The 20,684-nt window shown below is 49.7% G+C and overlaps 2 protein-coding genes across 2 annotated transcripts in view; one reads left to right on the top strand and one right to left on the bottom strand.

Annotated features, from left to right (window-relative positions):
- RIPOR3 (RIPOR family member 3) overlaps positions 1-8,915 on the top strand; it is a 59,211-nt gene extending 50,296 nt beyond the window's left edge. The window contains exons 15-23 of the mRNA XM_087819163.1: positions 990-1,120; positions 1,545-1,668; positions 2,313-2,448; positions 3,109-3,270; positions 3,902-4,063; positions 4,559-4,761; positions 5,802-5,885; positions 7,313-7,403; positions 7,859-8,915. Coding sequence (XP_087675289.1) covers positions 990-1,120; positions 1,545-1,668; positions 2,313-2,448; positions 3,109-3,270; positions 3,902-4,063; positions 4,559-4,761; positions 5,802-5,885; positions 7,313-7,403; positions 7,859-7,959 — 1,194 coding nt within the window. The 3' untranslated portion in view covers positions 7,960-8,915. The remainder of the gene's footprint in view (positions 1-989; positions 1,121-1,544; positions 1,669-2,312; positions 2,449-3,108; positions 3,271-3,901; positions 4,064-4,558; positions 4,762-5,801; positions 5,886-7,312; positions 7,404-7,858) is intronic.
- Positions 8,916-9,971: 1,056 nt separating this feature from the next.
- The window catches only part of PTPN1 (protein tyrosine phosphatase non-receptor type 1), a 62,816-nt gene continuing 52,103 nt past the window's right edge, over positions 9,972-20,684 (bottom strand). Inside the window, exons 5-9 of the mRNA XM_016214410.2 lie at positions 19,827-19,964; positions 16,387-16,596; positions 15,855-16,016; positions 15,394-15,617; positions 9,972-13,407 (exon numbers count right to left, since the gene is read on the bottom strand). Of these exons, the coding sequence (XP_016069896.1) occupies positions 13,221-13,407; positions 15,394-15,617; positions 15,855-16,016; positions 16,387-16,596; positions 19,827-19,964 (921 nt within the window). The 3' untranslated portion in view covers positions 9,972-13,220. The remainder of the gene's footprint in view (positions 13,408-15,393; positions 15,618-15,854; positions 16,017-16,386; positions 16,597-19,826; positions 19,965-20,684) is intronic.

The raw sequence follows: 20,684 nt of genomic DNA, 5'->3' as shown, positions 1-20,684 counted from the left end.
TTTGAGTCACCTGACATGCTCATTGAACAAGGCGACACTCTGCCGCCTTGTTTCAGCTCTGACTGCAGCCGTGTCCTCTTTGGCGTCGGTTTAGTTTAGGGCTACGTTTTTTTACCTTCTTGTGCCTTTTTTTGGTGATGGCACTGTTTGAATGGCCGCTGGTGTCCCGAGCACCCGGCGGAGGCGACACGTCTTGGGGAGAAAGCGCGGGCAGGCTGAGCTCCGGCTGCTGCCTTGAACCCAGAGCCGAGCGGGGAACAGGGCCCAGGACACGAGGTCTCTGCGCGGAAACACACGAAACGAGGCTCCACGCTGGCCGCCGATGAGAAAGCCGTGTCCAGGGGCCTGTTCCCGAGGAGCGGGGGTTGCGGGGTCACAAACCCTGGGGCCAGGGCGCTCTAAGGCCACCGGGAGTCCACCGGAGCTCTCCAGCAGCGACTAGAAGCCCGGGCGGGCCCTGCTGTCCCCAGGCCCCAGGGCTCGAGCGCTGGCAGCTGTCCCCCCTCCCCCCCCCCCCCCAGAGAAGAGACCCCTGGAATCCAGCGGCTAACCTGGCAGCTTTGAGCCTCCTGAAGAGGGGTTAACCCGACTCACCCAACATTTAGAAAATAATTTGAAATCAGTTGTCAATATTTAAAAACAGAGCAGCTTCCCACAAAAATCCAGGTTTCCAGCTTTTCTTAGAAAACTGAAATATCCGGCAACACTGGCCCCACGGTCCCAAGTGGCAGTTGTCAGCTGGAGCTTGCCCTCTTGGGGGTCCCCCCACAACCACTCACTCCTGTCACTTGTCCTGTCCCTGTGGGTGTCTGTGACCAGGTGTCTACCTAGAGCTTTTGCATCATACCTTTTGTTCCATGACATTAGGGAGGGTCCTCGGGAAGTGCCGAGCCCCTGGGTCCATCACCCACTTGGGGGACGCTGTTAAAGGGGGGGTGCTAGACGGGGTGAGTGGGGCCGGCTGCCCTGAGGTCTTGCTCTGTCTACAGCCCCGCGGAGGCCGCCGGGAGCACAGCTCGGCCGAGAGCCTGATGGAATGCATCCTGGAGAGCTTCGCCTTCCTCAACGCAGACTTCGCCCCCCATGAGCTGTGCCTCTTTGGGGGCCCCCAGGGTCCCCGGTGAGTGCACCCACCAGCACTGACCGGGTGACCAGCCTTAGCTCCATGCTTCCTATCGGCCTCCTGGCCTGCCTCCCATTAGTATTTATTTTGATTTATTGTGGCCCACACACACATACACACCTCCTGTCCCCCCATGCCCACTGCCTGGCACAGAGCAGGTCCCCAGTGACCAGAGTGAATGAGAATAGCTCCAGCCTGGTCCTGAGCTTTCTGCTCCAAGCAATAGACTGTTTTTAAATCTTAAAAAATAATGATGGAAGACACAGTAGAGCCTCTGACCTTGACCTAACACGCAGCAGTGACTGTTCCCCGACACCTCTGCACAGCCGTCCACCCTCACCTCTGATGTCAGAGCTCTCCAGGCAGGGAGGGCTCCCTCTACCCTAACCAGAATGGTCACACAGTTCTCCATTCAACTCAGAAAGGACAGGACCCTGCCCCCGCCACCATCACTGAAAGAGTCATCCAGGGAGCTCACGGCTGGTGCCCCAGAGCTGGACACACTGCTCACAGTCCACCTCCAAGTCTGCAAGGCTCTGCTGCAGGTGGCTGAGGGACCTGAGAAAGAGGGGTGGGGGTGAGGGTGGAGAAGGAGGAGCTGGCTCTGGGGACCTGGGTGGGGTTGGGAGTTCTCTCTACAAAGGGCTGATCTTTAAGGTGGCAGGGAGCATGGTGGTGGGGGGACACCTGCACCTTGAGAGCCAATGAGACTGAGGAGGTTTCCCTGTGGAAGGTTCGGGCCAGGCCCGGGTGAAGAGTCATATGGCTCTTACACAGCCCAAGTCCTGAATCAAAGGCAGTGGCTGTGACTCCTTCAGCTGTAGAAGCCAGAGCTCCAATCCAAACTGGCTCAACCTAAAGAGAAAATTTATTGGCTCATAGAATTGACAAGGCCAGAGGTGGGCTTCAGGCCCAGCTGGATCCAGGGTTTCAAATGTCATCATGACTGGGCCTCTCCCTCTCTCAGCACTGCTTTCCTGCGTGGCTGGCTTCACTTTCAGGCAGGCTGCTCCATTCTGGTGGCAAAGACAGCGCCTGGCAGCTCCAGCCACCTTGGTGAAGGGGGAATCCCCAGATGACAGTCAAGGGATAGAAAGGATGGGCAGGGGGCAGGTGAGGGCCACAGTCATGACGGCTGACATCAGACACGTGTCCGTGCTAACCTGGAGCACCATGGACTGGTTTCCAGAAACTGGCCTCTCCTAATTTGTCGAGGATGGTCCAGGAACGCCTTCTGGAAGAAGCTGCGCAGCAAAAGCAGGTTCTGGAGACTCTTTCTATGCTTGATTTTGAGAAGGTCAGCAAGGCGATGTCCGTTGAAGAGAGTAAGTAACTGCCCACCACCAAGGGCTGCTCTTGTGAATGGCATGAAGCGGCGGGCTTCGAGCACAGGGGAGCCTTGTCTCCCTTCCTGATGTCCAAAGTTAACAGGAGCCCAGCGGTGTCTGCCCAGACTGGGCTCAGAGTCATCATGTGGGGAGCATGGTGCAGGGGGAGAGACTTGTGGTGGGAAGGGAGGCCACATGGCCTTGGAGTGAGCAGCACCTGCTCTTCGGTCAGCTGTGTGACTCTGGGCCAGTGAGTCACCCATCTGAGCCTCAGCTTCCCCGTCTAGGTAATGTGGAGGCCACTGGGTGAGGGTCAGTGAAGGAATCCTCAGGACACACTCCAGGCACGCAGCATGAGCTCACATAAACAGTAGCTCTCACCCCGGTTCTGCCTCTGCCCCCGGGACCTTCTTTTGTCCGTGAGAGGCTGGTGGCAGTAGCCATCGCAGGTTGTTGTGAGGTCTGTGGGTGGTGACCTGGGTAAGGTGCTTGGAGTCGAAGCTGCTTGTCCTCTGTGTGTCACACTGGAGTGTGGGAAAAGGGCGCTGCATGTCGCCCCTCAGCTCCCCGACCTCAGGTCCCCGTGGAGGGAAATCTCTGGGCCCTGCTTGCTGTCTCTTTCGTCGCAGTCAGGCTCTGAGCCCGCCGGGCTTTCAGTCCTCCCGCAGGCCGCGTGGAGGAAGGGCTGCCTGAAGCTGTGGAGAGGGTGCACGGAGCCCGGCGCCGTCCTGGCCTGCCCCGCCGCCTCGCTGCTCAACCAGCTCAAGAAGACATTCCTGCACAGAGTCCGGGGGAAGTACCCGGGGCAACTGGAAATAGGTAGCTCCCCCGTCCCCCCCAGAGACGCTGTGCTGCGTCTCAGGGCCTTCAGTATTGTCACAGCTGGCCTCAGCCCTGGCTTCACCTCTGAGTGTCATGGCACCAAACAGAGGTCGTTTGGCAGTGTGACCACAATCACCCTATTTTACTGGGAGGAGGAGCCTGTGAAACTGCAAACAGTGGGCTGGTGCATTTCCCTGGGGACAGGTTCCGTAGCTCCCACCAGAACCTTAAAGGGTTAAGAGCCTTCATGGGAAGGTAGGCAAGCCTGTATCTGCCACATAAAGGTGTCCTAACACTGCTTCAGAAGGCAGAGCATTTCCTGGTCACATTGAAGGTGACAGGCGTACTCCAGGTAGTGGCTCTGGACTGTCAGCAGCTCTAACCACCACCTGGGCTGCTTGGGGCCTTCGTATTCCCAGCCCCAGCCCCGGCCATGTGGATGATCCCCAAGATCGTCCAAGACAGGGCCTGCGGCCCCAGCTGGAGCGAGCAGCTTCTCGCAGGCACAGGAGGCGCAGTGAGGGACCCCCGCCCACCTGCCGTCAGCCTTTACACTGACCTGGCCACACCGGCTAAGCTCCCGGGGCCAGGCCTCCGTTTCTCCTGACGGCCTGGCTCTTCTTGCCAGCGTGCCGCAGGCTTCTGGAGCAGGTGGTCAGCTGCAGCGGGCTGCTCCCCGGAGCCGGCCTCCCCGAAGAACAGACTGTCACCTGGTTCCAGTTTCACAGCTACCTGCAGAGGCAGAGTGTCTCGGACCTGGAGAAGCACTTTGCCCAGCTCACGAAGGAAGGTAGGGGCTGGGGAGGGTGGCAGGTGGCCTCAAAGCCGCATGTCACAACAAAGGAACTTCCATCCATGGAGCCCTCTGTCCCAGATCTCTGGAGCCAGCCTTTTCCCTCCAGCTGTCCTTTTGAGAACCCTGATTATTTCGCGTCCACGCTGGGCCACGATGAGATTGGCTCTAGGGGAAGGTGGCTCTCAGCACAGAGCCGAGGTCAGAGCTGGGTACGACTGGGACGCTGGGCCGGCAGGCGTCCTTTAAGCGCGGGCTGGGGTTGCATCAGTCGTCAGGGTGTATTTGACTCCTTGCTAGAAAGCCTTCCTAGAGGTTCCAGGAGGCCCCTCTGAAGCCAGTCCAGACTGGGCCTTGGCGACCACATGGGCTGGCTCTGGGATTTGCTTCTCTATGGCTAACGGCAGTGGCCAAACTAGCCTGCAGCTGTATAGCCCAATGGCATTCAGAGGAGACCCTGAGCCCCCTTCTGCCGTCTCTCATCTCTCCTAGTAACACTCATTGAGGAGCTGCAGTGCACAGCACAGGCCAAGACGGTCAGGAAGCTGCAGGGGAAGCGGCTGGGCCAGCTCCAGCCCCTGCCCCAGACGTTAAGGGCCTGGGCACTGCTGCAGCTGGACGGGACTCCAAAGGTGTGCAGGGCAGCCAGTGCTTCCCTGGCCAGCGCAGCCAAGAGCAAGAGCTTTCGGGAAAAGGTACAGTATGAGGAGAGGAGGTGGCAGCCTCCTGACCACAGGTGTGGGGAGTGGAGGGAGGTATGCTCTCTCAGAAACGCACCAAGGTGTGAGTGACTGGGCGTTGCATTAGCTGCAAGATATTTGGGTTTAGGGATGCTCCAAACATGAACACAGCCCTCCTTACACCACTGCCATTGGCAGCACCAGCCTCGGGGAGGGATCTGGGCTGGGGTTGCCAGGCCACACTTACCTCACTCACCTCCAGGTTTCTAAAGCAACACCATCTATTTGGTCTTTAAGACATTACTTGCATGTAGAATGTTTTTCTTAGAATTCCAATGGTCATCCTCATTTACTTACAACTAATGTGTGGCTGGTTCATTGTGTTCAGTTCATTTGAAAATCAAACTATTGGACCCCGGTGCCTTTTAGGTTCCTGGACCTGTGACTATTCTAACCAGCCCCTGCGGTTGGAGAAGGGCAATATTGGGGCCTTACTAAAGCCTCTTGGGCTCGCTGGGGGCCAGGCACATCCCCACGTGCTTACATCAATTTTGTGACCCAAGTGCCAGCTTTATTTTCCAGAGGAAGTGACTTGGCCATGGCCATATGACCAATGGGGACAGGGGCAGAGCTGTGACTGGAAGAGGGTGATGAAAGGGAGATGCTCCTCCTTCTGACCTGAGGAACAGCCTATGTGGATGGTTCTATGTGTTCATTTCCTCTGTTGTCCTGGCTGGACATCCGGCTGGACATCTGATTCCTCTGCTTTAACATTTTCTCTAGATAGCAGTTTCAGAACACATTCCCTAAATATTATTACACAGAAAGCTTTCTTCATTCGGTTACCACGAGATCAGTGTTTTTACAGATAAGCTCAATACTGTAGTATACATCTTGAGACTGTGCATATGGCCCAAAGATTAATGGATCATGGCCTGATTTTTGTTTAGAAAAAGGTAAGAAGGGCCTGTCAGCAGTTGGAGGATCAGCCGTGGCACTGTGGATTTTGCTTTTGGCACCCTCTCCCCTTTATTCACAGCAGCCTTATTTCCCAGGCTTTGCTTTTCTACACCAACGCCCTGACCGAGAACGATGCAAAACTCCAGCAAGCTGCGTGCATGGCGCTGAAACATCTCAGGGTGAGTTCAACTTGTCCTCACTGGTGATGGAGAAGCCTACTTGTGGTTAATGTTAAAGTGAGTTTAAAATTTTTCCACCGGGACCAAAAAAAATAATAATAAAAAATCACTGTTAGCAAAAAAGGAGCTATCAAGAGCTGGTTTGAGAGGAGCATCCGTCAGCCCCACCAGCAGAGGGCCCTCAACGTGAGCATTTGCTCTGGCTCTGCGTGAACAAGCAGGTGGCTCCAGGGACTCACTTCTGAACTCTTGGATCATGTTTTTTTTTGTTGTTTTTTAAAATATATCTTTATTGATTTCAGAGAGAGGAAGGAAGAGGGAGAGACAGAGATAGAAACATCCATGATGAGAGAGTCATTGATCGAGCCCGCAACCTGGGCATGTGCCCTGACCGGGAATCGAACCCCGATCGCCTGGATCCTAAGGTCGATGCTCAACCGTTGAGCCACGCCTGGCCGGGCGGATCATATGCTTTAATATCCTCAATTTTAAAATTTCTAAAAGCTCGCTGTAGGAAAAAAAAGTGTAAAACACAAGTATGTAAATTATCCATCATCTTAATACTTAAGAGGAAACTACTGACATTTTGGTATATTTTTTTGTTTGTGGGTACGTGTGAGCATTGAAAATTGATAACATTAAATATAGTTTAAAAACAGTGAATGAAATAAGAACTTTTTGTGTTAGACTGGTAATGCTTTGGAATTCTTTATAAAGGGTCTATCAAAGATATACCTTAATTTAACCCACTCCTCTATTCTCGTATTGTAGAAAATTTACATTCATCATCCATTTCTTCTTATAAATAATGCCATTATGAGCATTACTGTGCATAAAGCTTCAACCTCACTGCATTTAGAATTCTCATTTCAAAAAATAATTGCCAATTTACTAGATGAAAACTAGACAAGCACAGATTAAACTCACCCCATTCATGTTGGAATGAGTCAACAGGAAATCCTAGGTCCAGTTGGGTATAATCAAATAACCAGTAAGAGGGTCAGGGTCCCAGTAAAGGGTGCTGAAGCACACTGTTCGTTGGCCCGGGAGAGCAGCCTGGGATCAGAGGTGCCTGAACTGGACCCCGACGGCGCCTCTCCTAGTCTGGCTGGGAGGGGATGGTTGGGAGAGCAGGGAGGAGGTAGCAAGGTCCAGAGGGAGTCAGGTCTTCTCACTTTCAAGATGGTCCTGCCAGCTATCCATATGTCAGTGCTAGTGGCCTGTTTGCTGGCAGGTGTTAGGACTGAAAAATGAGAAGCACAGTGGTGCTTCTGATGAACCTGAGGCCACATAAGCAACACAGAGACCTTCAGAAAAGGGGTGCAGGCCCCAGAGACTATGCTAGGGCTGGTCCTACTGGGCTTATACAAGTGGATTCTACCTGCTGCTTAAAATGTCTCCTAATGGGTCCTCTTTTTGCCAAGTAGGGCATCGAAAGCATTGACCAGATTGCTGGCCTGTGCCAATCTGACCTGGAGGCCGTGCGAGCAGCGGCCCGGGAAGCCACATTGTCATTCGGTAAAGTACAGCATCAAACATCATGTGCAGTGCAGTGGGGTTCCCAGGCCCTCAGCAAGGTTGTGCTAGAGCAGCCACAACCAGCTCTCAAAAGACGCAAATTAGCACATGGGATGGGCACCGTTAACAACTGTGTAACTGCATTTGGCCAAGGCAGGTTTCCTTCATGGTTGAGGTGGCAAGAAATGCTTTATTTCCTTCTTAAACTTCAGTTTGTTTCTTGGGAATGAAAGCAGATGCAGGGGACATAATCAAAGTTCAGTAGACTGTGTCTTGGACGTAGGGGCAAGGCACCAGTCATCCAGTTAGGAGCCCCCCAAATACTCCTGGCCCCTGCCCTTTACAGCAGCATCCAAGACCCAGGCGTCAGTGAATGATAAGGCCATCTTGGCCTGCCAGAGTAGGAAACACTAAGGCCGGGGACAATCCAGTGACAAATCACCTTAATATTGCAGGTGAAAAAGGACGCTTTGCTTTTGAGAAGATGGACAAACTTTGCTCAGAACAAAGAGAAGCCTTTTGCCAGGAGGCAGATGTTGAAATCACAATATTTTAAAAACCCTCAGGCAATAAGCTCAAATCTGGCCTCTTGGTTTTTGCTGCTGCCCAGTCCTAATACAGGGACTGAGCGTGGATGAGGGCACACTGCTGCTCCCCTGCAGCGGAAGGGGCCAGAGCTGCTCGGATTGTTACAAAGCCCCAGGGCACAAGTGGGACTTTGTAAAAGGAGCACTTCAGAGGCGAGCTACTTCAAGGAAGCTACTAGCTTTTGGCTTTGAGAATCTGTCCTCCCCAGGATGCAGAGCCAGCCACACTATGAAGGAGTCAAGGCCTGGAATAAAAGGCTCCAAGATGAACGTGAACTTGTCTCCTTGCAGGTCAGCTGGATCAGTACCTCTGGTTCAACAAATACCGGCAGGCCTGTGAGTCAGTGGGTCAAGTCATTTCCACTGTAGGAGCTGTCACCTGGGCGACCTGGGGAAGATGGGAAGGCACAGAACCAGAGTTTCTGTGATTCACCTCTTAACCCGAGCTGTGGCCCAAGTGCCTGGTGGCAGCCTGCTGCCCAAGGACCTTACTTTCACCATGCTCAACAGCACAAAGGAAAGCAGAGGCTCAAGTGTCATATCAGTAAAAGCATTCACTCTGACCTCACTAAACAAAATGAAATCCAACTTCGGAAGCAAGTCAACTTAGGGCCTATTAAATTACTCCAGACGTCATAGCTGGTGTGAAGATTTCACGGAACAGCATGTTGCTTTAAAAAACCAAATTAGTTTCCTATTTAAGTCTAAGACTCAAATGTGTACTGAGCTGTTTCTGTGTTAATAATGTCAAGATAACCTAGGGTTTGAATGTGGCTATCAACAATGGCATTGGAGAACTTTGGAACTTAAACATTCTCATTTACACTTCCTGTATATATTTTGTGCTTTTCAATTTAACTTAGTATTTATTTGACTTGTTTATATGTTCAACTTTCTGAAATTTCAATTAAAAGATCAATTTTTATTGGTGTTTCATTTTACCTGAAAAATATAGTGGTTGTTTTCCCAAACATCCTGCTGGGGAAAAGTTGCCCCTCCTGTCCCTTAGCCTACTCTCTCCAGTGGGACACTGTGGAGTGGGATCTCCCACAGAAGTAGGCCTAGGGAAGGCAGTGTGCCCTAAGGATTCTCTGAAGGCTCCCCAGATGCCCCCTCCTATCCAGACACCATGAGGCATGGCCCTTTTCTAGCTTTTGGCTCCATCTGATTTCTGTTCCAAAGTCACAAGTTTTGTTATTTTTCTCCCACGCTGGCATTCCACCTCTTCATAAAAGCTTAGATGCCATCTTTTGTATGTGACACAAAGACTGAAGTGACAGTGGGTGTGACATGACCATTCTGGCCCCCACAATGAGTGTTGTGTGGTCACATGACCATGACTCTGCTTGCTTGCCAGTTCTATGGATCCTGCTAGGAGGCGAAAGCATAAACAGTTACCCAGCAGCCAGCTTTGAAACAGTCAGAAAACCTTGAAGGATATAAGGGAACTCTGTGCTCTCTATGCAACATTTTGCAAGCCTGGAATTATTTCAAAACAAAAAGCCAAAATAATCACTTTAGGGAAGATTTACATTTAATTTTGTACAAGGAAGACTACACGAATTTTGTGTCTATCATTTCAATGTCGATTCTACATTGAATGTGACTGTACGAAGGTACTGAGACGCTATAACAGCCATTGGGCCTCAGAGGCAGTTGGTTAAGACGCACGTTCTTGAGGTCTGAACAGTTCTTCAAACAACTTGTGTAAGTTTGTTAAGTTATCCAAGGGCCCTGTATGTTCCAGAGATACGTTCTGTTGAAGGAAATGGGTGGAGGCCCTACATGTTAAATGAACTCCTAAGGGAAAATGCCCCAGTGCAAAGGCACTCAGCTCCTGGAGGCCCTCTGATTCTTAGATGAGGGAACTTATAACCCTGCTTGACATCTGCCTCACATCAGCAGGGATGGGAAGAAGCATGGTTGTCCATCCTGGTTTAGGCCCGTTAAGCAAAGAAATGGGAAGCACCCCAAACCCATGTTCTTTAGAAAAAATTTTTTTATTGTTGCAACTAAAATGAAAACCCATCATTTATATGGCAAGTTGGAAAACTGTACAGTTTGACAGTTCTGTGAGGTCACAGAAGACCCTGAGATGCGCCCCCCTCCCCACCCCGTCATGCATCCATGTATACACACACCTGAAAAGGTATTATACCAAAACACCTCGCTTTTTTTGTTTGTTTTTATTTTTGTAAAAACGGTTTATTCCATGGCCATTGTAAAAAATAATGACCTGCTGAGTAAATATTGGCTTAAGGCATATAGCAGAGCAGCTCGCTACTTCTCTAACATACGTGTAACAAGATGGAGAGCCATCTGTTTTCCAAGGATAGGAGGTTAAACCAGTATATCCATTTTGAAATGCTACTATATATACACACCCAAACTACTACATACATATACAGGACTTCAAAAACAAACAAACAAGCCCAACTCAAAATGCTTACAGCCTGGCACCTCAGCCTTATCCACACCTCACCAAGGCTCTGCGGGGCGATGCCTCAAATGTTCCCACCACAGAATTTCTCTGCACGGGCTTTGAACATGTGAAAGGCAAAATGTGAAAATGCTGGCAAAAGAGCAGCTCATGAGCTACAGCTGCCTTTTTTCTTGTTAAAAAAGCCACTTAATGTGGAGGTCTTAAGTTCCCCTCGCAGGAAGAGTCATGAGCACCATCAGTCCCCAGAGTTCAAGGGCAGGGGCAGACACGCCTCTCTCAGCAAGGCCCTCCCGACTGAGCCAGCAGCCGGCTGACTCCAAGGGACTGTCATCGTCCAGGTTGCTTCAAGAAGTGTGGTTTCCAACAGTTGCCTTGGTTCCAAATCACAGTCTTCTCAAGAAGAGTGTGAACTTAGGATAGTGGAGGCTGATCCCAAAGGTGTGTGTGCAGGGGACCCTGCTTGCCTAAATGTCCAGAGCGTGAGGTGTGACTATGGCTTCCCACCCCCCTTGGAATGTCTGAGTTACAGTGGGACCCAGCTGGACCAGGACAGGCCGGGCCTCACCAGGAAGTCACCAGAGAGTCATGCCAGGAATTAGACCAATATCTGTTACTGGAAACATCCCTCCAGTGCTGACCGGTGAGTAGTTCAGCAACAGTCTTAGGAACCACAGCCACATAATGATCTGATCATGCAAGGGGAGATTGGACTTATACACGAGGGCACTTTAGTAAGCAGAGATCTAAGTATTTCAAGCACGTGGTATTTGATCAGGACACAAGAAGACTGAACATGCATTCTAATACACACGGGGAAAGCGGTGATCGAGAACAAGGTTCTAGCAGGTAAAACTGGGGAGGGCAATAACCAGATAAAGTCATCTCCCGTCATGTATGTTAAATACCCAAGTGTTCATTATATATTATCCCACTGCTCTATAAACAAATGCCAAACCTCCTCTCACGTGACCCACAGTGTCATGAAATACCCACTGCTCACAGCCGTCCTCCTTCCTAGTACTGGTCTACCGCAGCGGGCTCATGGCAAAGTCCTGCGTTCCCAGCACTACCTGAGGATTTATTGTACTTTTTGAGAAAGCCTTTCATGCAAGGCTGACATCAAAAAATTTTAATACATTATTGGTTTAAGAAAATGCTAGTGCACTCTGGATACCTCTGGGGGAAAAAATAAAAAGATAAACATGGTGTGGAGAGGCTCACGACACGCAGTCTCCGCAGAGTGTACCGGGAAATGCTGTGCGCTGCCCTGCACAGGCCACCTTTCCTCTGTGCCACCAGCATGGGACTCTCTTCTGCTCTCTTCAAAAAATGGGTTGTGGATTTGGTACTTAAAGAAGGGGAGGGCGGAAAAAGTAAAAGGAAAGGGGGTAAGATCAATAGCCAGGGAAGGGAGTTTCAATGTAGAGCAAACATCTGCCCGGGGTCACGCTGGCTACATGTGCGTCGCCCTTACCTACCACGATGCCTGCTAGTCGGTGCAGGCAGTGTGAGCAGAGGCAGGCAGTGGGGTGGAGGTGGGTCAGATTATGTGTTGTTGTTCAACAGGAACTGGAACGAAACCAAACATTTTCAGTTGAGCCCCGATCCACCTGGCAGCTGCAGACTTGGCACTCCCCGGCCACCCCCAACCCCCAGCCACTCCAGTAAAAGGGGCTTTGATTTTTTTTTTTTGCAACTGCCCTCCACCACTTCCAAAACTTATCCCTAAGGAAAAACTGTGTGTTGCTAAACCATCTGATACACTCAAAGATGGTTGCCTGAAAATGATAAAAAAGTCTTGTGAGGTGATTTCCATGACCAGAGTTCTGAAGCTAGTCTTCTCTCCTCCCCTTACTTTAACAGCAACACACTTCTTATGTGTGGATGTCTACTGAAATGGCATTTATATTCCAAACCAAGTGGAAACTGCTCCTTCTGGGTCTCAGTGGCAGGGTGAAAAGCTGGTGGCCACCCTGTGGTGACCTCTGACCCTGAGGCAGGGGCCTCAAAGAACCCTGTTTTGGAGGATGGGGTGCTGAAGGCAGGACATGAGCAATATGGCTGCAACAAGAAGGGATTGATAGAGAAATGTAGGATGGACAACCAGTGGGGACACCCTGAGCAAAAGCACAAGCCAAGTTTTAATTTCTAGAGATGGCCTTTTGTTGTTTTTCTTCTTAAAATGGGAAAGCCGGCAGGAACCGCCAAGCTCAGTGTACGCACAGCGAGCAAATGACTGAGCAAGACAGTGTCCTATACCCTTAGACCCTCTTCTCTAGAGGGTGCTACATTCCTTAATGTGGGAGTCTTTCCCCGGGAAATCAAACAGAAACTGTGTATCAGGTTACAAAACCTAAGGGTACAAGGAAGTTTCATAAGTGCCTAGGTTCTTTTCTTTCCAGAAATAACAAAAAGCTGCTTTTTATAAAGGTTAAAAACAACAATGTGTTGTAATTCTTTTTTTTCCCCAAAAACAAATGAACAAAACAAAACAAAACAAAAAAAAGGAAAAGAGAGAGAGAAAGAGATGTATTTGGCATTTTCTCTACTTACTCCTGAATAGGTTAAGGCCCTGAGATTAGACGCTTGTATTCTTGGGACCACAGGGCTCCTTAAAACCCCAGTGCATCAATCCTCAATTCTCTCGTTAGCCCTTCACAGTTCCAGACTTTAAAACGTTTGACCTGTTTCTTCTGAGACTGGCTCAGATCCTTTCCACAGCACTGAATGCTAACGCCAGGCTGTCGGCCAGTGCTTTCTGTACACACGGTCTCGCCAGCACGTCCGTCAGTGAAAACATACCCTGTAGCAGAGGTACGCGCCGGCCGTGAGGACCGTGGCCATACACATGTTGACCAGAAAGGGCTTCCAGTGAGTCAGCGCCTTGTCCTGCTCCTCTTTGGGTGGCGATGGCTCCTCCTGGGTAGGACCTGCCCCCATGACCCGCCTTCTGACTTCAGTGTCTTGACTCGTGCTGAGGAATGAGAGGGGCAGAGATGAGTTACTTACTCTGGGTAAATCAATGGTAAAGATACTATTATTACGGGGGAATTCTAGGAAAAAGTGAGTCGCACATAGACAAGAGTTCAGTGTTGCTGGCGCGGGTCTGAGGCCCACTTGTCACCACCTCCCCCCAGGGGTCCAGGTGGCCCTCACAGCCAGGGTAGGGTTCAGGAGACGTGTGGAATCCTTAGTGATGGAGGGTGGGTAGAGATCTGAGGAGAAGTACAGCCCCTGGTGTAAAGACAGGTGCTAACTCTGCCCTGGGGTCTGCTGTAGAATGTTTCCCTTCAGATCAGGGAAAGCAATGGTGTGGCCCACAGCCTTCACACCCTTCCTGGGGCACCCCGATAGATGCTGATCCACAGGCTTTTGTCGCTGCTGACATGAAGACACCACACATTCCCACTGACCCTCTGCCCACCCCAACCTAGGTCCTGAATCCCCAGCACCAATCCAATCCTGCCAGGAGGAGCCTTTTCCAGGCATCCTTTGTGCTGTCAGCTGGCTGCATACATGGTGATGAGCCGAAGTGACCTGGGGGGGGGGGGGGGGGGGGGGACACAGGAGCAGTGTTTTTGCTTCAGGGCTGTCTTGGGAGAGGCAGCAGAGGCTCATGGGCTCATGAGGAGCCAGGCCCTTCTCCACTCCCCTCCTGCTCCAGGCCTTTCCCTTTCCACCCTTGCTTCCAGCAAGGAGGCCTGGCAACAGGAAGTCCAGCCTCACACATGCATCCATGGCCTTCCTATCCCAGCATCATCCTGTGCCTGGCAAAACCACCTTCCCAGGAGACAGGAGGAGGCCGCAGGAGCACTTGGCTTTCCACGCCCACTACCAGGCCCTGGCTGCAGTGCTGAGGTCTGTGGGCAAGTGGGCTCCCAGAGGTGCCCAGTAGCACTTATATTTTTGGTACAACTCCATTTTTTTCTGGAACTCTCTGGCTTTTAGCTCCCCAAATCCCCATTTCCATACACAGCACCTTCACACACAGAGTATGAAACTCACTGCTCTCTACACAAGTCTCCATGAATAAAGAAAAACAACAACACATGACACAAATGCGACAAATAAGTCATTTGCAGCCTGTTTCTCTCATCATTGACCTCTGTAAGCCCTTGGATGGAGCACACTGGCCCACCATGAGTACATTAACAAAGGCCCTGGGAAATCGGGCCCAACATCCCTGAGGGACAGCCAACAAGCTGTTGCTCAGCACATCAGAAGGCATCTGCTCTGGGAGGCCCCACTGGACAAGGTTCTCTCCAGAACCAGGTCTGGTGTTTCTGTGATAAGGACCAGTTGCATGAAGGACCCTGTGGACTCAGATTCATGAGTCAGAACTAGTGCTGGGGTGAGATACTGATGATCAATCTAACCAGAGGACCACATGCACCTCCACCACATCACTGACCACAGGCTCCCGCTACAATTTACTGTTCCCTTCCCAACAAGAGGGTCTAGAACACAGACCAAGAACCATAACCTAATTATCTCAGTTTTTCATCACATGCATCAAAAGGTGCTAGATAATCTTTGTCAAACTATAAGGAAGCAAATGACAACCCACTTGGGTCAAGACTACATGAAAAGGACCATTTTGGGGGCTGAAGGTACAACATCAAGCCTGGATATCCCATTTCTGGACTGACTGAAAGCCTGGGGAGGGCACTGTCATCACTGGGCAGGACTCCCAGCACTCTGAACTCCTGATTCCAACGAGAACCACAAGATGGTGCTAGAACCCCACTGAAGTTGGTCACTTCCAGGGCCAACCTGTGGCTCTATACCTGGGCTCCTCTAGCCAGGGGAGGAGCAGGACAATCCAGGGGTTCCATTCATCAAGGACACAGAAGCATGTGTACCAACAGGAGGCTATAGCCACAGGGTTTCAATATCAACATGAGTTTCTGGAACAGGTAATTTCTCCTCACCCCAGTAAGCCAGGGCCCTCTCATATTACCTTCCCATGCTACAGGGGACACTCAGGGGGCTTCTGGTTTCTTCCTTGATGGGGCCGCCTTCTTTACTCTCCTCGGACTCATCCTTTACCCACTGGTGGTTTGGGAAGAACTCCTTGCACTTCCCATTGTGTGGCTCCAGGATTCGTTTGGGTGGTCGGGGAGGGGGTGGGACATGCTCAGGTGGGGGCTCCAGGTCCTCGTGGGAGAGCTCCTTCCACTGCTCCTGGAAAAGGCAGCAAGAGGTGTCCCATCAGTGTTCATGCCTGACTGCTGTCAGGAAATCTGGCCCCCTTTCAGCAAGCAGAGATGATGGCTCAGGGAAGGGCTCTCTCTGCTTCTCAGGTCTCCAGAAATACACTTGAAGATGACAGTGTTTAAATTTTTACAAATGACAGCCCCCTTCTTCAGAGACAAGAATTGGAAATCAGCACACCTGGATGAAAGCAAAAGCAATGCTGACCTGCACTGAAGAGTCTCCCATGATGAATTTGGCACCTTCGATCACAGCTAGGTAGGAGAAACGGAGCTGGTCTGCTGTCTGGATCAGTCCCATCCGAAACTTCCTCATTTCTAACAGAACTTTCTTGATATCAACAGAAGAAGGGTCTTTCCTTTTGTCCATCTGAAAGCCAGATAGGAGACATAATTTAGCCACCCAGATCTCAAGTGCCCACTCAGAAAAAATCACAACAGGGAAGGTAGGATTCTAGAAAATGTGAGTCAGTGCATCAAAATCAGGACCATGTTAAAATACAGGAAAGAATGAGAAGACAGGATTCTTTGAATCGTCCTGGATTTCACTTTAAAATTAGGAACATCCTTCTGAACAAAGCTATTCAGGGGAAAGCTATTTTTACGGAAGGGAAGTTGTTAAAAAGTGAAGATCAAAGCTCGTTTACTGCAGAGACAATACCAGAGAAGCTGTGGCCAGGCCAGAGTAGGGGTTTACATGTGGTCCCTTTTCTTCCCGGGGTCTTCAAAGGCCTCCTTACCAGCAAGAGACAGGTGTCGGCAAGACAGAAGGTCCCCGACCTGCCAATGCCAGCGCTGCAGTGCACCACGATGGGGCCGTACTCCAGGCTGAGTGACCCCGATTCACGGACTTTGAAAAGAAAGTTCAGGAACGAGGCTGGAGATTCAGGGACTCCGAAATCAGGCCATGTGGTATAGTGAAAATGTAGGATCTCTCGAGTTTCTTTAGACTAAAAGAAAAATACTCATGACGATTCTAAGAGAATTATCTGTACAGAAATCACAAATTCCAAGTAAGCACGAAGTGCCTCCATTCACTCTAAGAACAGCTTTAATTCTCAGATTTTCTCCCAGGTACCATGAGCCCCGAGGCCACAAATAACAAGCACCAAGGTGCCGGGCCCTGTGCTCGACACTAGGCTGCAGGCTGCTCCTGCTCTGACTTCACTTCCTTTAGGATGGAACAGCGTCACCCACCTCTTTTCTCCACTGTCCCTCTCACCTCTGCTGTCTTTATGGTTACAGCTAGGATTTCTCTCTGCCCCACAATGACACTGCACTGACACCCACGATAACCATGTCATAAGGCAGCACAGGGTTTCACAGGAAAGAGTGAAAACATAAACTATGTGTGTATAGCACCAGCTCTGGGTAATTCAGGGCTTTACAAGACTATCTGGACATCTCAGAGGATCATCATTTTAGAGAAATGATACTTTAACCAACTTAGTCTTCAAATACCGGAGGTTGCCACATGTGGCTCAATACCCAGATGAAGAGATGGTACTGAGCATTTACTTCATTTTAGTACTGAGAACATTAGCTCACTGAGTTCTCACACCAGCCCTTCAAGGCATGTATTACCATTATTCCCATTTTCTAGATTAGGAGACTGAGGCTCAGAGGCCAACCCTCCATTAAGTGGGGGAGCAGGAGTTTCAATCTATGTTTGCTTGACTCCAGCCCGTGTTCAGAGCCTCTTACAGTAACTTTTGAAAGGAGGACCCTGGCCTGTGTCCCAAGTGTTTCTCCCAGCCCAGTCTGCTCCCACTGAAGCAGAAAGAAGAATGACCCCTGGTGCTGCTTCCAGCTCTGCTCCTTCCTCTGAGCTTCAGAGGTCCATGCCCAGAGTGGACACCCGGTCTCCAGTAGCAATGATCAAAATGCAGTTCTCGCTGGGAAGAGAGCACTCAAGAGTTTTCTAAGCTAAGGGCACACAGTAAACAGGAACTAGGCACTGGGTAAGTAAGGCCTGCAAGCCTTGCAAAAGTGGGCACAGGAAGAAGGTTTGAAGGAACCTCACCAGCCTTGAGGGTCTCCTACTAAGCAATGCCAAGGGCCATGGCAGTTACCTGGAGAGCAGCTGATGGAGAAAGACTTCGGGCCAGCGACCCACTTACCAACACTGTCTTCCTTCGTTTGGCAAATGTCCATAACATGCCTACCATGTGCCAGCCACAGTGCCAGGCATGATGGGGTAAAGATACAACCGTTGCCCCTCCAGAGCTTACAACTTAGTTATAACAACTTTCCCTGAGCCTAGTGTGATGAAAATGTGTGAAAGGACCTACAATAAACACCAACAACCTAAAATCAGGAAAGACTACCCACTGAGGCAGCTATTGCACACACTGGCATCTTTCTGCAGAACTGGGAGCAATCGCCTATGCTATTAGAGTAATTTATAGAACCATGCTAAGCAATTCCATTCTTTTCTCCCTAAAAAATGATCTCTTAATACTTTAATACTAAAAGAGAAATGCCTCTTCTAATTTTTAGGGAAAGAAAAGCACTTAAAAATATATTTAAAAGCTGAATAAGAAAACATGCCAGAAGTGAATTCTCCCTTTTAATCTTGAAGACAGTGTGGGTTATCTCGTTTATACCCTCCCTCACACCTGCCAGCTCGTTCTCAAGGAATGCCATATAGATCTGTGCTTGAACAGATACACGTGTCTGAGAAGAGACTTTTTGAAAACAAAGCCTGTTAGAGCAAACAGATCCTCCTAACTAACACTGAGGCCTCTGAGTGGCTGTATCTGCTCTGCCACCAACATAGCACATATCTCTTCTTCTCAGTCCGAATTCCATTTCCCTCAACAAGCCAGAGAAATATTCTTGAGTTTACCAGGAGTCACTCTTAATATGTCAGGCTTGTGAATGCTAAAGAGCATTTTAAAAAGTCTACTACATAATCCTTCAGGCACATTCCAACCTGCTGCCAACATTACTCCTGAAAATCCTCCATCAAACCCCTCCATAAATCACTCTCTCGAGCCTCAGTGCACGGTGAGGGCATGGTTCCTGGCTCATACTATCAGAGGGAGAAGAGAGCGAGCACTCAGATAAACCACAGTGCTGCATTCCTCAAAAGCCATGCAATTTTAACCTGTTCTCTACTTTGCAGTAACCTGTGCTAAGTTCTCGATCTTACTTCAACTACTAATTCAGCAGCAGGAGTCATGATGACTGCAGAGACCTAAGCTGGGAGCATAACTCAGACGTGATCCTTACTCTTTAACACCGCCCTGCAAGCCCCAATCCCATCCCCACACCTTGTCTTCTTCAACTGGTCATCTGTACTGATCCCCAAATGAAATACCATGTGACTTCATCCCACACCACTGCTAACACTTCCTGAGCGCCTACTCTGGGCCTGGTGCTGCTCTAACACATATATTACCTCCTCCAACGGTCATAAAACTGAGACACAGTGAGCCGTATGCTGCTAGCCCAGAGCCTGACAGTTTGATATGGTAGGCCAAGATCAACCCCTGGCACTCTAGTTCCAGAGGGTACACTGACCACTACAATTGGGTGTGTCCCCAGGAGCTGCCTTGAGCTAAGGGCCCCTCAGAAGGATGGTTCCAGGTAAGTGATTCAGAATCCTCAGGGGCACGGCCTTCTGTGGTTCTGCTTCTTAGCACAGTGCCTTGCTATGTCCCAGTACCATCTTTTAAAAATAGCTAGCAGTCGGTGTTATCAATTCTTCCCACAACAAATGAACCCAAGACCTTACCTAGAAAACTTACACTGGCTATGAAACTGGGCTGAGCACAGGAAAGGCCCCTTTCCCCTTGCTTCAGAAGAAAGAGACTGTGAACAATGAAAGAAGGCAAGGCTGCCCTGTCAATCCCTCTGCAGTTGCAAAGGCAGGAACAGATAAATTTTAGATAAGAAACTCCCCTCTCCTAAGAACTAGTGTTACCTAATGTTAAAATTTAGAGAGAGAGAGTGAACTCTGTGGGAAAAGAGGTATACAAGACGCCTCCCCTGCTACCCAGGCACCTCTGGTCACCTGGTAAGTAAGCAGGTAAGGTCTGCTCACCATAGTGCCAAACCACACCTTGCTCATGGTATACAAAACCCAGAAAAATTGGCATTAGGTAATTAATCACCCAAGAGAAAAAACACCTCAGCCAGTAACCATGTGAAGTACTTAAGTGCATGCCATACTTACCATAAGGTTTTCCAACTCTAGTTGTCGTACTGTGTAATATGACTTAATATCTTCAGAGATCAATGTTAATTTCAAATTTGTGTCTTCAAAGATCATTTCTTTTTCTTCTTTTTGTGGCCAGTATTGTGCACATTTTAACTAGGGGAGAAAATAACACTGAATTATTGTGAGCATGTGACTGCTTTCCTATGACAGAAGGTTCGAAGTACCTTCCACGAGCTTGAAGATAACCCAAAGGCCTGAGGTTTTCTAACCTTGGAAGTCACTGTCAGCATAAGCTGCCTTCCCTTTGGGGAGATGGGGAGGGGCTGTGAAGATCTAGCCAGGGCTAGTTGTGCAGACAGGGCACAGACTTCCAAACCCAGCAGCTTCCTGGTAATCCATACAATAAGGTGTTTCGGGGTCAGGTCCTTTCTTTCCCTATCACCTACAAGGGGAAGCCATATTACACAAAACGTTTAGTCTCTCACAAAGTACTTTATGTAGCCATTTCAAAGATTGCCAGGAATCTGATCAGTGATGTTGGTATAGTGTAGATGCCTTATCCTGGGGAAAATAACAGGCTAACTGAAAACATGGCTAGAAGAGACTCCATGTGAAACACTTTGAAAGGTTAAAGGGCTGTTATCAAGTGAAAATTATTGATTGAAGGCTTGGAGAGGGCTCCTCCAAGGCATGGGATCACCCACTGCCTCGTCCCGCCCTTTCATTCTGGTTTGGTTCAGTTCAGAAAAACACTTTTGATATTCTAGTCTAATAATTTCAGAAACTACTTGATGGTGTTGATTGAAGTGTAACATTAACTTTCTTTAAAGCAAGTAAACTCCCAAAGATTTGGTTTCATTTAGAGCTTAAAAA

The sequence above is a fragment of the Miniopterus natalensis genome, chromosome 7 (genome assembly GCF_054644295.1).
Source record: "Miniopterus natalensis isolate mMinNat1 chromosome 7, mMinNat1.hap1, whole genome shotgun sequence".
Lineage (NCBI taxonomy): Eukaryota > Metazoa > Chordata > Mammalia > Chiroptera > Miniopteridae > Miniopterus > Miniopterus natalensis.
The sequence above is the reverse complement of the archived record's forward strand: the minus strand, read 5'-3'. Positions and strand labels throughout refer to the sequence as shown.